Genomic DNA, 16369 nt, shown 5'->3' with positions numbered 1-16369 from the left:
AAAAAGGTACTATGTTAGTATAGGAGGAACCAATGATTGTGGATTGTTATCTCTCTTACACATTTTTCAAAGTCAATTTCAACTCAAGTTTGTTAATTTTTCTTCTGCTAATCTTTTATAAAAGTTATTTGTTGGAAGACTAGTTCATCGATTTTCAGTCTATTTTCTATATCATTTGTATTTAATGTTATAAATTTCCTTCCAAGTACTTCATTAGCTATGTTCTGCAAGTTTTATAGATGGTATTTTCAGTATTATTCAACTCAAAGTATTTTCCAATTTCTTCCAAGTTTTTTCTCTTTGATCCATAGAACATTTAGAATTGCTTGTTTAATTTTGAAATTTTTGCTTAAAATGTTTATTCTAATACATCAGTCATTGCATTTTCTCATTTTATTATCTGTCTTCCTGCCCTGGACCTATTTATTTATTCAAAATGGAAGGAGGGAGGGGGGAAGAGAGAAAAAGAGAAAGAGAGAGAGAGAGATCTTCCATGTCCATCTGCTAGTTCATTCCCCAATTGGCTGCAGCAGCAGACCTGGGTGGATCCAAAACCAGGAGAGCCCGGGACTTCTTTCAGGTCTCCCACATGCAGGGGCCAAGCACTCGGCCCACCTCCTGCTGCTTTCCCAGGTGCATTAGCAGGGAGCTGGATTGGAAGTGGAACATAATGAGATACTGGCATTGCAAGAGCTGGCTTTACCTACTATGTCACAACGTGGGCCCCTGCAATTCTTAATAGAGTGGGCAGAATTCTAAAATGCCATGTTATTATTATTATTTAAACATTTACTGCAATGACTTTCCAGCTTCAAATTTGGAGGCAAATATTCCTTACAAGGATGTCAAATACCAGTATCTTTAATATCTAGTACATATTAAATGTTAATAAGCTAGTATATGTATCCCCCAAGTTAATGCCATTTACAACACTTCAATCTTTCATGGCACATTAATAATTAGGAAAACTGGCCTATCATACCCAAAGATGAAACAGAGTGCCCTGTATCCCAACAGGACAGGAGTCAAGGGCGGGGGGAGATTTTTTCTTCAGAAAGTGATTCTTCTCCATATCCAACAACGGGACACAGGTAATTTAAAGTCAAGATATTAAATGCGTGACTGCAGCCTTGAACCTTTGACTTGCCATTTATTCTCCTGCTTCTGGGCTGTTACAACACACCCAAGATAGTCAGAGCCACCTGTAACTCCACATCTCTTCACAGCACCCTTACCAAAACCACCATCAACAGAACAAGCAGCAAATGATTCACTGTTTTACCTAAAAATGAACTGAAATGGAATTCCCTCACTCTTATAAAAAATGTTTCAGAGTTACAGTAACAATTTGCAGGCACAAAACATTTGACAAAAATGTTCCCCATCCAGGAGAAGGGAGGTGCAGGAAGGGAGGTGGGGACTGCTGCTAAGATGTGGCCCTCAGGCTTGGAGTCATCCCCTTGCTTCGCCAGAGGATGGGCTCCTATTGTTTTTACTTTCTCTGTGTCTCTGCAGGTAAATCCATAGTTTTTCAGTTAACTACTTTGCCTTGTTCCCCTTTGCTCCTTTTCCCCTTTTGATTTTTTTCACCTGAGAGTTTTTCCTTTCCTGCTGCCTTTTGTGGCTTTGGTTTCTCTCTGGCAGAAGCAGGTTAAAACAACCACCTGTCCTGTGTCCTCTTGAACTTCCCTCCAAGCTCTTTTCCCTAACAGATGAGTGTATGTTGGCAGGGGTAGGGTGCACCCAGGGCCTTTGGGAAGCTGGGCTTCCTGGCAATTTCAAGCTCTGTTTATTGCCCCCTCTTTCTTGGAAAACGTTTTCAAGAGGGAGCCTGGTGTACTGGGGGCTCACTTTGTGTGCCTCTCTGCTTCTGAACTGTTGAAACTTTCTATTGCTTCTTGTAGTGTGCCTCAAACTGATGTTTTAGACATTTAGTTTTTCTAGTTTGTTTTTTCCTATAAGTTTGCGACCAGTTTTTTCCACAGCGGTGAAAATTCCAGTCTCTTTTCCATACTGAGAGGGAGCCCCTGGCAACTACAGGCAGTGGTGAAATTCTGTTTCTATTGCAAACTAAATTTCAAGGGTGAGCCGTAATTCTTCTCTGTGAGGCCCACATATGATCATGCCTTCTTGTAGGCTCTGGGACAGATTGGTAGGTACCTACAAAATTTATAGCTATTTTCCCTCCTGTTCTTCAGCCTTAGAGAGTAGGACCTTCAAATATCACACTCTTACCGTGTTGGGTGGAAGTGACATCTTTAAACTTTCTTACGGGGTGTAGGAAATACAACAGCCATTGGTTTTCTAGGACTGTTGTGAGCAAGTAACAAGGAAAAAGATGTAGACCAAATTGTGCAAAATCAAGGTACCTGCTTGGTCGCCCTCCCTCTGAAAACTTCAGAAGAAGGGTTCTTTCTTATCTCTTCCTGGCTGCTGGTGGTTTGTGGTAATCCTTGTCACCTCTTGTCTTCTGCACCATTCCAATCCTCCCTCTTTGCCTGGTATTGCCTCCGTGTTTTCACACACATTGTTTTACCTTTGTGCTGGCCTGTTTGTGTATTTCACTGTCCCTCCTTTTATAAGGATATCAGTCATATCAGGTTAGGACCCTCCCAGAGTATGTGTTTTAACTTTTCTTTCACCTCTCTAAAGAGTATTGAATGTGCCAGGATCACATATGGGCGTCAATTCTAATCCCGGCAGCTCCACTTCCCATCCAGCTCCCTGCTTGTGGCCTGGGAAAGCAATCGAGGGTGGCCCAAAGCCTTGGGACTCTGCACCCACGTGGGAGACCTAGAGGTTATTTGTGGCTCCTGGCTTCAGATTGGCGCAGCACCCGCCATTGTGGTCACTTGGGGAGTGAATCATTGGATGAAAGATCTTCCTCTCTGTCTCTCCTCCTCCTCTCTGTGTATCTGACTTTGCAACAAAAATAAATAAATCTTTAAAAAAAAGATGAATCTATGTCTAAGTAAGATCGCATTCTGAGGTTATGGGAGTTAAAGCTTCAACACAACTCCTTTGTGGGACACAGTTCAACTGCAACAAACAAACAAACAAACAAGTCTCCTTTAGCAAGCACTCAAATAGCTAAGCTTAAAAAATTGGAGACATCTTTGGGCTCTCATCACTAATTCTTGGAAAAACAAGAACCATTCAACGTGTCCTCCTGTACAACTACAGCTGCTGATATAATCACAAAGGCAAAATAATGGCAAGTAACAAATCGTTTATTGAGAGATTACTGAATTGGGAGCCATTCTAAGCTCTTCTAGTGATGTAAATGTCATTTAATTCTTCCATCAATCCTATGTGGTAACAACTATTATTTCTGTTTTATGGGTGGTAACACAAGCGTAGGAAGGCCAAGAATCTTGCTTTGCTACATCAACATTATGTTGGTGTCTAAAGTCCCTCAAAAGGAAGGAGTCCTTTTATTTCTGCTGATTTCCAAGCTGGAATTAAGAAGAAATTAAACTTTACTTTCCTACATCCTCACAGACCATGGGGGAGAGGAGACCACTGAGCTACGTTATCTCACATTGGCTCATAAAAAGGGATAAATCATTTGTGATCATATTGCATCCTTTATTGAAGAACTAGAAAAAAAGAGCATTGGAAATGACTTCATTAGAATGCATTTTCCAGGAGACTTTTGGAAAATAATCACAGTTCTTCATGAATTCACGATTAATCTTGATGAGAATCACATCCGTTCTTTGCAATTATGGGGTGACCGAGGAGTACGAGTATTCTGTCGAAGATAAGGAACCTAGGGTGGAGTGATGACAAATTAATCAAGTAGATACTCTAAAATGAGAGCCTTCCTCTGAGTTATTGAGTCAACACAAGATGAACCATTAACAAATACACGTGTAAACCCAGAGTGTGACTGGTTAAAAACAGACTGAGAAGCCAGCACTTACGCTGAGCTGGGGTTTAGCCAAAGACATTTGCGACCCATGCCTCATTAGGTGCAAGAGGTTTCAATGGACTGCAACAGTCATGTTACATGAAAATATTACTCTCCTTAAAGTGACTTTGACCTTCAGCTAGACTCTGGTGAGCCCTGGGATTCCTCTTCAGCCCTCTATTTCATGTGATATCTCAGAAGAGAAACACCTTAACAACCCACGGAATGGAAAGCCCTTTGGCTCAGACTATGGCATTCTGGGAAAGCGTTGCGGGAGGCATATTCGGATGGGAGGACCATCACTCTTTTTCTGGCTGAAACTCTTGTGTTTCTTTTTCTTTCAATATTGTGTCGTATAAACACATTCACACATAGCCTAATATACATGATTATTGAAAATAGGTTGATAATCAAATGAAATATAAATAATACATTCACTAGTTATTGAGAAGTGTAGGAATTAGAAATACCCAGCAAACATCTTAGTTTCCTACCACATTAAGTATGAAACGAATGTAAACAACGAAGAAACCTTCAAACTTGTCCTCTTTTTGATTTCTGTTGTGCAAGTTCAGGTACTTACCGCTTGGCAGGTCTGTTGGAGCAATCGCCTAGTTAGTATTCTTTGTTCCCAGCCTATTCTCTGACTACAGGCATCGTTACTGACATGCTCAAGGTCATTCTACTGCATGTGGTTTGTCTAAGCTATTCATGGGAGGCCTGAAGCACTGGGATGCCAGTGCGAAGCCAAGCCAGGTTTCTGAGCAAGAGCAGCTGATTCTTCTTGCTGGATGGCAACCACGAATTACTTTGTCTCAGCCATCTTGGGATTACAAGGTGAGACAGCTTTAATATAAAGAGGATAGTAACAAAACAGGGACACAGAAGGAATCTGGGTCGCTGAAAACACCACTGAGCTTCTGAGTCAGTCAAGCAGGAGTACCCCCCAACTTTGGATTTGCTGTTTTAAGACATATTTCCAGATTGATTTAGCAGTTTGAATTGGGAGTCCATTTTTTTTTTTTGTCCAGGTGATACTCTAAAGAAAATGATTACATAACCAAAAAACTTGACCAACTAATGCAGTTATTTAAACTCCTTCAAAATTACGGAGGTGCCTACATACTAAACTCAGAATTCCTCAGTGAGGCGGTTAGGCCTCGTTAGGATCTGGTCTCAGCTTGTCTCCAGCCTCATTTTCCATCATCTTCTCCACATATTTGTGCTCCAGGAACTTCACCAGCATGCCATTCATTTGGCTCAGTTTTAGGTTGATACGGCAGAAGGTAAGGCAGGTAAGGAGATAAAATCATCAGTCATTATCACTTCCTTTAATCACTATTCAATGATTGTGTTTCTGTCCTTTTTTCTATCAACACAACATACTGTATCAGTTACTTGTATGTTAAGCAACATTGCATTCCTAGGTTAAATCTCACTTGCTCATAGTGTAAAATTCTTATATGTTGCTGGATTTGGCTAGCTAGATTTTTTTGGGGGACTTTTTTTTAAATGTGTATTCATCCTAGGCTATTGGTCTATAGTTTTCTTCCTCCATGTTTTTCTTCTGTTGATTGTGCTTTTGGTGTCTAAAATATCCATGTACAATCCCAGATCAGAAAGAATTATGTTCATATTTGTTTCCAAGAATTTAAAAATCTTAGCTCTTTTGTTTCTGTTCAATCTGTACATATGTGGGATATTCAAAAAGTCCAAGGACAATTGAAATCTCCTTGAAAAAACTATCTAGGTATTAAACAAATTTTGTGGAGCATCATGTACAGTGCAAGCACACAGCAGCAAGCGAGGACACCATCCACTTCCCACACCTAGGGGCTGAAAACAAGGTTAGGACACACGTGGCAGCCATTGCCACGGTGATTTTGCCTAAAGAGGAACATGAGGACCACAGAGACTTTGAATTCAGTCTGCACTCCTAGCAGGGGAAGGACACAGCTTAATTTCATGAAGGAAAATTACATTTCATTATTTCCATGCCCCAAGAAGGGCACTGGCAACCAGTAGGGAAAAAGTACCATCTCCATGCACCAGGAGGGGCTGTAGTGGTTCTTACATGTGGTATGTACACGTGAGTACACAACCAGGAAATTTTATCAGAGGAATAAATCATATGCCCTTTAGGGTTTGGTTTATGCTGCTGTTTTATCTTTTTAAATTTGTTTAGTGGCTTTCCTTAACTCAAGTGTAATGTTTTCATATCTGTCATGTGTATCCATTTAATGATCTTAACAATTAATGATGGACACAGATTTCCTAAATTGCCTTAAAACAACAAATTGCTCCATTTTTGCCGTGGGGTGTGTGTGTGTGTGTGTGTGTGTGTGTGTGTGTGTGTGTGTGTGTGTGTGTCTCTCTCTCTCCCTGCTGGAGCAGGAGTTAGAAGTTCTGGGAGGCAGCTTGCAGCTCTTCCTTAGCCATCATTCTGCTTACAGATACTATCAGGTCAGCCAGACACGGGAGACCAGGGCATTCTCAAGTCTCTTCTTGACATGCACACATACCTTCATGCGCTGTGTTTCTCAATATTTCCAGATATTAACATAGTTGCAGAGTCTTTCTTGGACATCTTACTCCTCTGTTTTCCAAGGCTGCTGGGTCAGCCTTTAGTATATGCCTATTGTTATCTGTGTTTCAGATGGCTGGTATGCTCAGCCACTGCTTGTTTTGGCAGCATCATTGGGGGGAATAGTTGTTCACTGTTGATTAAGCTCTGAGTGAGGTCAAGTTGAAAAGATGGCATATAGGCAGGTTGCGACAGGTTGAGGGTGTTCCCTGAAGATTCATGTTCCATATTAGTGCCTGGTGTGGTAGTGGTGAGGTGAGGGCCAGCAATTTAATTGTAGTGTAGCAGTCTAGTCTTTCACTTGCACAGCCAGCACCATACACGTGCTGGTTCGTGTCCTTGCTGCTCCACTTCTGATCCCACTGCTTGCCTGGGGAAGCAGCAGAGGACAGCTCAAGTCTTTGGGACCCTGTACCTACACGGGAGACCTGAAAGAAGCTCCTGGCTCCTGGCTTCAGATCAGATCAGCTCCAGCCGTTGAGGCCATCTGGGGAATGAACAGACAGAGGGACCACTTCTCTGTCTTTCTCTCCATAAATCTACCTTTCAAATTAAAAAAATGAATAAATCTTTTAAAAAGAGGTGGGGCCTAGTGGAAGATATTAGGTTTGGGGAATGTTGTCCTCAAAAAAGATTGATATTGGTCTTGCAGAGTGAGTTACAATGATGAGATCAGGTTGTTTTAAAGTGAGGACCCTTCCTCGCCTGCCCCTACCCTCCACTGAACCCCTTCTCCATGAAGCTAGTTCTCTTTGCACCATGTTGTGATGTAACCAGAGAATCTTGGTCAGATTCTGAACAGATGTGGCTTTTCTGTCTTGCACTTTCACTCTCTAAAACTATGAGCTAAACAGATCTCTGTTCTTTATAAAGTACCCAGAGTCAGGTAATCTGTAATAGAATACAAGTCAGTACTTGGACAGTATTTAATTCAGCTGCAACAGCTGGAGCTGAGCTGATCCCTAGCCAGGAGTCAGGAGCTTCTTCCTGGTCTCCCACATGGGTGCAGGGTCCCAAAGCTTTGAGCCATGCTCTATTGCTTTCCCATGCCATAAGCAGGGAGCTGGATGAAAATGGAGCTGCCTGGATATGTACCAGTTCCCATATGGAATTCTGGGTGTGCAAGGTGAGGATTTAGCCACTAGGCTACTGTTTCCAGCCCCAAAGTTGATTTTGATGTTTGTTTATGTTCTTATTGCTTCTGTGGAGGAATGGTTTTTTGGTTTCTCTGTGTCCTCTGAAATATTTATTTTCCAAAGGCATTTAAAGAGCCCAGACATTAAAATGAATATCTTTTATTTATTTTAATTTTTAATTAATTTTCCAGTCCACAGTTTTTAGGACCCCTTCTTTCAGTGGTGTGACCCCTGAAGCCTTTGTCTTCTGTGTCCCTTCTCTGTTAGCCCTCCAGGAGCTAGAAGGCCAGGAGACAAACTTCTCCCACCTAGTTTGGACAAGTCGCCTGACTTGATCTTCACACAGGATGGAGCTATCTTTCAGCATGTTTCCAGCTGCCCTTGCCTTTACAAACAACACTTCCGTTCCTCAGCTGAGCTCTAGACCCTCAAGCAGAGTTTTCTCTTGGTTTGACAAGACAAAAATAACATTACTCACGTTCTTGACTGTATCGTTCTTTTCGAAGAGATGTTTTAAACCAGTGGGCAAGTACGCTGGCAAGAATCAGCTCTGTGATGGTGCAGAGGATGGTAAAATGTACAAGCAACATACCACACATCTGAAAGGGAAGGAAAAGGATTGCTCCCGTTAACGAGCCACTGAACGGTCAGATGAGAGCAATGTGCAGAAAACAGGGAATAAGCATCCTTCACCCGGTCAGTCTCCTGAAATGGTGATTGGTCTGGGTACTTTTTGTAACAGCCAATCAAATTTAGACTATTTAGTGCATTGATAGGTAGCAAGGATTATGTTAAAACAATCTGCAAATCCACCTCTGTTTTGTACATGATGACACTGAAAAGTAGAGAAATTGAAGGGCTGTGGTCTGCTGGGTCTGTTGTGTGCCCTTCTCTTGTGACTGCACGATCTCTGCTCTCTGCAAGCTCATTTGGCACACAGAAAGTTTCATGTTGTATTTCAAGTTTACCAGTGCTATTGCATGAATGAGTGGAAGATGGTCTCTTTCCACGATCTTAGACGGTCCCAGTAGCTCATTCTCTGAGAAGCAAGACAAAACAGCTTCTGGGGTTGCTCAGTGCTGTTCCTTTATTGCTTCCCGTGTGGGAAACACTTACTTACTTAATGGTTTTCAGGGAAGAAGACCACTCTTGCTGGGTTCCTTTTTTATCTCCCAGAATGGATTGTGTTTAGAGTCACAAACTTCTTTTCCACAACTACACAATTCTCTTCCACAATTACACAATCCTGCTACAAAGGCCTGTGGTCTATCTGTAACTACCCAGATGATTATCATTCATGTCAGAAGGTATTAACAAGCTTATTTGGCCCAAGATTCCAAAACTGTTTTCAAAGAGTAACAACCAAAAAGCCTGACTGCTCTGTCTACATCTACTTAACCCTCCTGTCTTATCTCACCTGTCTCAAAATACAAGAGTAGTGTGGATGGCCACTGACTGGTATTTACTTCCTGGGACTGCTATAATAAAATGCAGTGGGACAGATGGCTCAACACAATAGAAATTTATCATCTCAAGAGTTCTGGAAGCTAAAAGTCCCAAGTCAATATATTGACTGGACCATGCACTTGCTGAGGCCTCAAGAGGGAGGCCCTTCCTGACTTCGTCTAGATTCTGGTAGTCACATGTGTTCCTTGGTTTGTAGTAACGTAATTCTAATCTCTGCTTTTATGTTCACTGACCAGCTTGCTTAAATGCTTGTGTCTAATTTTTCTTCTCCGGGTAGGGAAACATCAGTATTACTGGATCACTGGCAATCTCTTTTCTTCTAACCTCATTTTAAGTAATTACACCCACAGTTACCCCAATCCCCATACTGTCACATGCTGAACTGCTGTAGTTTAGGTCTTTAACATACTTGTTGGGGGAGAATACAATTTAACCTGTAACATTCTGCCTTTATTCTCCTCAAATTTATGCCTTTACCATGCACCAGAGTCAGTGGATTCCAACATCTCTCAAAGTTTCCAGCTATTTCAGTATCAGCTCCAAGTTCAATATAACACACTCTCACATCACTGAAATCAATGTAGGAGAGATTCATAGTATGGTTAACGATGGGTTAAGAGTTCGTTTCACCCGAGGGTGTCTGGATTTCAGCAGGGGTAATTTTGTTGTTTTCAAGTGTGAGGATAATCCTCCATGGCTCAGTGTGGAGGCAACCCTGTTTTGTTGGCTCCACTTCTTAGGCCACTGTAGCTGTGACGTCACCTTTTCAGCTAGTGCTGGCTCAATTTATACTGCATGAAAGTGCAAATCTTTGTGATGTGGCTCCTTTTTCCTATTTATTTTTTAGTGCTCTTTCTTTTCTGCATCACTAGCATTTTAACTTCATTTTATGTTAATTATAATTGTCTTTGTGCTCTTAATTCTTGCATATGTGGTGCAAAGTAGGTGCCCAATATTATTTTCTTTGAAATGACTGACTCATTGATTTAATATTATTAATTTCATCTTTCCCTTATGAGTGGGTCAGGTTGATATTTCTATAGCTTATTATGTTAACATATTCACATAATTCATAAATCTTTCATGTATATACGAAAGCTTGATTCAGTTGTTATTAAAGTCAATACTCACATTTGACCAAGTGTATTCATCTGACATTTCTTCAAAAGCCACAAACTCAACGACTAACACAATTAAACCAAGTGTAGCCACACAGATACTTAAGACGTTCATTACAATTGCTGTAATAACCTGTAATAGACATACAGAGAAAAACTGAGTATGGATATGTTTTTCTTGAAAAGTTTAGGTTTTATTTGAGAAGAGGAGAGAGAGAGAGAGGAGAAAGAGAGAGAAAGAGAGAGGAAGAGAGAAAGAAAGAGGAGAAAGAAGCAGATTTCACCCACGAGTTTCACCCAAATGCTCTTAATGGTCAGGAATGAGCTAGCGTTGTGATCCATGTCTCTCTAAAGGCTGACATAGACCCAACTACTCGAGGCTCTCTCCAAGGGCCTGCATTCGGAGAGAGCTAGGTCAGGAATCAGAGCCAGGACTGGAATTCAGACACTCCATCATGGGATACGGCTGTCCAGCTAGTGACTGCGCTATTATCAGGCTGCCATGAAGCAACTGGCCTATTCTCAGTTGAAGGATTTCTCTCCCTTTAAATCCAGCTTTCTGGAATCTATGATGGCTCTTGTTAGGACTCCATTCAAGTGTGTGTAGAAACCAGTCAGATAATTTTTTTCCCCAGAAGAGCTGTTGTTTGTTCATTCAAGAACCTATAATGTATTAACCATTTTCCTTGGGATAATAGCAGATTTCTACCGAAGGAGATTATTAATAGGGGAGATAAAATTATGAACAGTTTAGTGAAATTTAATACATGTCATGCTATGAGTAAGTTTAGGATTTCTCAATGTCAGTCCTTTGTAGAAATGTCATTTTCTACTTAAAATCTTTCAACTGGCCCATAGCTTTCTTCCAGGCAGCATCCACCCTCTCGGATGACACTGAGCACTGGTTGGGCTTGTGAAGGAAGGCTGTATTCCTCTGAAAGGAGCTGCAGGTCCTTTATATGTATGTGTGAGAGACAGGTGCACATTAAAGAAGTTTTTCTTGTTGTAGTAATGGAAAGGATGGTGATTTGGAGCTAGGTAGCAAAAAGAATTTTTGATTGTCTAGCAGCTACTCTCATTACTTTTGAGGGTTGTATTCAAAGGCTTAGGTTTTTTCTTAATCCAAGAGTTCTTTCCAACTTCTACCATGAAAATCAACGAGTGGGTCTGATAACAGAATCTGTGGAGGCAATGTGGGCTCACCCCTGTGGAACTGCAATCTCTGCTGGCTTGCCCAAGAACTACAGATGGGGTTAGGACTTGCTGGGGAGCTAAGGGGACGCCCCAGCTGGGCTGGGGCTCCCACTGGTGAGAGTGAAAGCAGGATTGAATGCGGCAGGCTTGGCTGTACATGGCTACAGACTACGGGTGTGCATTGGGATGGTGGAGCAACAGACTGGGCTAGACTCCAGCCCCCACTGTTACTCATAAGAGCCAGTTTGGGTGTAGAACAGGCCGGCCAGACTAAGTCTTGACTCCTGCTCAACTACGTGAAAGCTGTCTGGGAGTGAATGAGATAAGCACGGGGCTGTAACAACTAACAAGAACCAGAATGGGTGTGGGTGGTCCAGCAAGGCCACTGTTCTTGTCAGGACAGGAGGTGGACTAAGTCAACCTGCACCAATGACCCACTGGTGTTCACGAGACCTGCCACTGGGAGGAGACTCGATGGAGGAGCTTGGGAGGTTCCGTCACTGGGACTCAGTCCCTGCAGGTGAGTGCAAAAAGCAAGGCAAGGAGCAGCCCAGACCATGCCAAGTTACAGTACCCGCTGGCATACATGTGGGTCAGGTCTGGGGATAGACCGGTCTGGGACAGCACATAACACCCACTGGCATATCTGAGAACCAGGGTAGGGAGCAGGAGGAGCCAGATTGGGCCTCAACACCAGCCATTTGCATTAGGACCACGACAGCAATCAGGCTGGGCTGGGATAGGCTGCAGTATCCACCAACAGGAGCTGGAACAGGGGGCAGACAAGACTAGACCAGGCGGCACAATAAGACTGTGGACACCATGGTGAGGTGTCATACCAGCCTGGCCCAGGTACATAAATCCCAGGGACAGGGCATGTGACAGTGCTCAGGTAACTTGGCTCAGGTCCTAGGGCTCACCTGCGTAGTAGGGGATGGGTTCCTGAGCCCCAGGGACAAAGGGAACTGGTAGGGGATGGATCAATTGGCCCAGTCCTAGGGCCTGCCTTTTGGGTGGGTATTGTTTTTGTGAACCCTGGGGGTGGAGTTTTTTTGTTTATTTGTTTCCCCAAGAGCTGACTCAGGAGCAATTTCTTCTTTTCCATTTGAGCCAGATCACATTGTTCTCTTCTGAATTGCTCCAAACATTTCGACATACCTTACACAGCGTATGAGGCTTCTGTATGACGCTCCACGCTCCTGAGTTCATGAACTGAGGATAGAAATAAGTATGTAAAAAACCTTTACGACTTTGGAGGATCCCTTCAACAAACTCTCCTCCTAGTGCCAGTGGCATTCCTGATATCTGGTCTCTTGAAAGTGAGCCTAAGTCCTTCCTGTGATGACCACTAGGGGGCTCTCTAAGACACGGAGGGAAAGTTGGAGATTCTGCTCATTAGAAACAGCTTTACAACAATTTCCAGGACAGTGAGTAGATACCTGTTTTTTCCTTTATTGAACTCGTCATCTGAATTACTTAGAAAATAATCATGAGGGGCTGGTGTGCTGAGTTCTCACTTGCAAGAACCCTTCTTTCCCCATAGTATTATAGGAAAAAAAATATTTCATGAATGGAAAATAGTTTCAAGAATGAATTTGATCTAAGGATTTACAAGTTGCATTCCACCAATATCACGTCCTTAGGGATGATATTACTTGCTGGCACTAGGTCGAAATAAATATTGTTTTTGATATAAGAAGTGTTTAACTTTACCTCCACGGTTTTAGATCTTGGCCTTGAGTCTACCTGCAGTGCTAGTAAGAGATGACTTGAGCATACTAAGCAGGGGTTGGAGCATCCCCCCATCTAGGGAAAGGGAACCTGCTGTGGGAACAGAAGCAGCTTCGCTTGACGTTTTATTTCTGACATCTTGTTACTGTGAGAATTACTTACATTACGTAAGCCTGGGTTTCTTCATTCATAAACTACAGAGCAATCACAGCTCTCTTATAAAGCTGATGTGGCAGTGAGGCAAAAAAAACTTGAGGCATTTTGGGGAGGTGACACACAGTGGCTACTAAGTTGAATCGCTTGTTTCTGTGTCATAAACTTTTTTTGCTATTTGCTGGCCTAGATATCCTGTCTAGAGGCCTTGGAAGAGGGTGTTTCACCATGTTGCCTCGGTAAATAATTTCAAGTATTGGTAAACATATTCAATTTGAGGACTGTTACCACAGAAAATTCTCTGAGAAAATAGTGTCTCTCATGCAGAGTGGTGATCTCAGATCCTTTTCTGAGTGAACTGACTGAACCAGCATGTCTTGGATGCCTTCTAAAAAAGGGCAGGGATTGGGCTAAACTTGAAGTCTCATGCTCAGTGGAGTACAAAACAGTGAGGAAGGAGATCCTGAATGCTTCGTCCTCTATGGAGGAATTTGATCTTAGGGCTCACTTCCTACTTCTGTCGAGTTAGAAGCCTAATGTGATGGAAGTGTTGAATCTGTGGCTGGACCTTGTTGCTTCTGAGTAACATGATTCCTGGTTGTCCCTGAGTTGAATGAGACTGTGAACTGTAAGTATGTGATGGGAAGCCATGGCTTTGGGATCCTGAGTGTAACTGATGGAGACCTTGCAGACTATGTTCATGGAAGTATAATACCCTTAGTCAAAATACCCACTTTAACAATAACCTCAACTTAATTTCTCCATGTGGCCCCTTATGTTTTATCTTTCCTTATAGAACTCCTAGAAACTGTCTTTCTAGTTCCAGACATTAGGCTTTTCACTCTGTAAGATGAAAACTTTACCACTAAGACTATGCGTGGTTATCTAAATAACACTCTATTCTTTAAGGTACTTGTCCAATCTTTCCTCTTTGTGCACCACAGTCTCCACAAAGATTTTTTATCAATACATGCAACAAACATTAAAGAGCGTCCTGTCTCCACACTAAAATGGAGTCTTTTAAAGTCAGAGATTGAGCCCCCATTCCATTGCTTGGCCACCCGAGTAAACTGTTTGATTCATTAGAAAAAAAAAAGGAAATCAATAATACCATGGTTTACTCACAAATATTGCTGACCCACATGAGTAAAATATTAAAATCATCATAAGGGTAGTACCAACACTATTTGACTTCTCTTCTAGAGAATGCAAAAAAACCCAGAGAACTCCAAATGCATAGAGAATCAGGGAAATCATTATTTGCGCAGCCTGTGAGAAGAAAAAAAAAAAATCAATATTATTACTCAAGTCAAATCTATCACAAGTTGTTGCCGAGAAGGCATGAGGATGAAGGAGTAATCATGAGAATGTCCTGTTTACCCTGATGGTTCTGAAGCAGTATGCGAAAACTGAGCGTTTGGGAAGGGCCAATGTAGGTAGAGAAATGGGAGCCTCGGTTGGATGGTCGGGCCTCTTAACTTCTTAAAATAGAGCGTATTCACTTCTGTCTCACAGACACATTCAGAGATGATTCAATATTTAGCTTTCAGGCTGGCTTTAATTATTCAAAAAGCAGAGGCCTACTTGTCTAGTTCAGCAGGACATGCATGACTCTGAGACCTCTAAAGCTCTGTCTTGAGACTGCCAACCCCGCACCCTCCTCTCCAGCATGCTTGGCTTTCTGAGGCCGAGGTTAGCCCGCTCTCTGCCTCCAACAGAGACAGGAGCTTTTCACCTCACTCTACTTCTGGCATCCTCTCTTGCCTGACATTTGGGCTTGAGCCTCTCTTGCACCCTGCCCACTCCCACAACCAGGGCTGACTTTTGAAACCATAACCTGGAAAGGTCCTAGTTGTGATATAAAAAAAAATCACCAAGAAAGTACTGTGTTCTGATTCCTTGCTGCCAGGGGCCATGCTTCAAAGCGACCCTTATTCTCCAGCTTGAGTTTCACAGATGGGCCATTGATGATGGTGCCTGCACCCCCAAGAGGAGCTAGACTGAAGATTAGACTCCAGTTTCACCTTTTCTGCACCTGTTTGGTGCCCAATGCCCATTCATTATTTCTCAGATCCGTTTATTTTGTCTTAAACGGAGTTAAGTGATTTAAATCAGATCACTTTAGATTTGCAGTTCCTAGGGGGCATTTTGGTTTCTGTTCTAGTCTTGAGCTTATGGGAAAGTGTATTGAAGTGTCTCAGAGTAGCAGAAACTGTAGCATATCTACTTGATTAGCAAAATGCCTGCCGTGGAGTGTGCTCTTAAGTGGGCATAAACACGAGATACAAAGATCTTCAGGTTTCTTTTTTTTTTTCCAGTTTAGACATCTATCAAGAAACTCCATCTTCAGACTTCCTTGTTATCTGTTTTCCAATTAATTCCTTTTGATTTCTTGAGTATCTGGCAAAACCATTGGTGGCAGCTATGAATTGCTATACAGTCTCATGCCTAGCCATTGTTTTCTCCAGACAAATGAACAACCTGGGATGTTTCTTGAAGTTCTGCCCACTGGGAAAGCACTCCTTCATCTCTGTCCTGCAGGTTTATCCCAGAGAGCAACTATTGTGCTGCATCACATGATACTTGGGTTGTTACTTGGGTATCATGCAGATCTGTCACTTGCAAGCAAGGTATAAATTTTCTTCCCATCCTTTGTCAACTGGCAACAAGGAATATCTCACAAGACTGCAGGTGAAGGTGGGAGACAAAGCAGGACAGTGAGAATAAGGCCTGTGGACATTTAGGCCACTTCTTCATATAACTTGCTCAGGCATGCCCATGTATATGTCATGTCCTCTTTATAATGAGATGTCGCTGTGTGCACCAACCTCCTGGCTTGGTGGGCCAAGCAACATCTAGTTCACATTGGAGATATCAGCTTTTATGGAAACTTGGTGGCTCATGGCTAAAACATTCAGTCTCTTCTAAGTAAGGCCTAGTGGTGGGTCTTAGAGCTAAGAAAGAGCAGGCTCTTGAGAGTAGCTATCCAAAGAGGAGATTAGAGATTTGCCCCATATCCTAAAACCTACACTGTAATTTGCTTATAGAAGTCTTCCAGAGGCTCCATAAATAT

At 42.3% G+C, this 16369-nt stretch overlaps 1 protein-coding gene across 3 annotated transcripts in view; it reads right to left on the bottom strand.

The window, feature by feature from the left end:
* Positions 1 to 3567: 3567 nt before the first annotated feature.
* Positions 3568 to 16369, bottom strand: part of MS4A8 (membrane spanning 4-domains A8) — a 40821-nt gene continuing 28019 nt past the window's right edge. For all 3 annotated transcript variants that reach the window (XM_041004185.1, XM_041004184.1, XM_041004186.1), the window contains 5 exons: positions 14422 to 14565; positions 12571 to 12624; positions 10232 to 10351; positions 8112 to 8232; positions 3568 to 3772 (listed from right to left, as the gene is read on the bottom strand). In XM_041004185.1, the coding sequence (XP_040860119.1) occupies positions 3726 to 3772; positions 8112 to 8232; positions 10232 to 10351; positions 12571 to 12624; positions 14422 to 14565 (486 nt within the window). In that variant the 3' untranslated portion in view covers positions 3568 to 3725. The remainder of the gene's footprint in view (positions 3773 to 8111; positions 8233 to 10231; positions 10352 to 12570; positions 12625 to 14421; positions 14566 to 16369) is intronic.

Source organism: Ochotona curzoniae, unplaced genomic scaffold (genome assembly GCF_017591425.1).
Source record: "Ochotona curzoniae isolate NIBS_2020 unplaced genomic scaffold, NIBS_Ocur_1.0 scaffold_3171, whole genome shotgun sequence".
Lineage (NCBI taxonomy): Eukaryota > Metazoa > Chordata > Mammalia > Lagomorpha > Ochotonidae > Ochotona > Ochotona curzoniae.
This window is presented reverse-complemented; position numbering and strand designations above follow the sequence as displayed.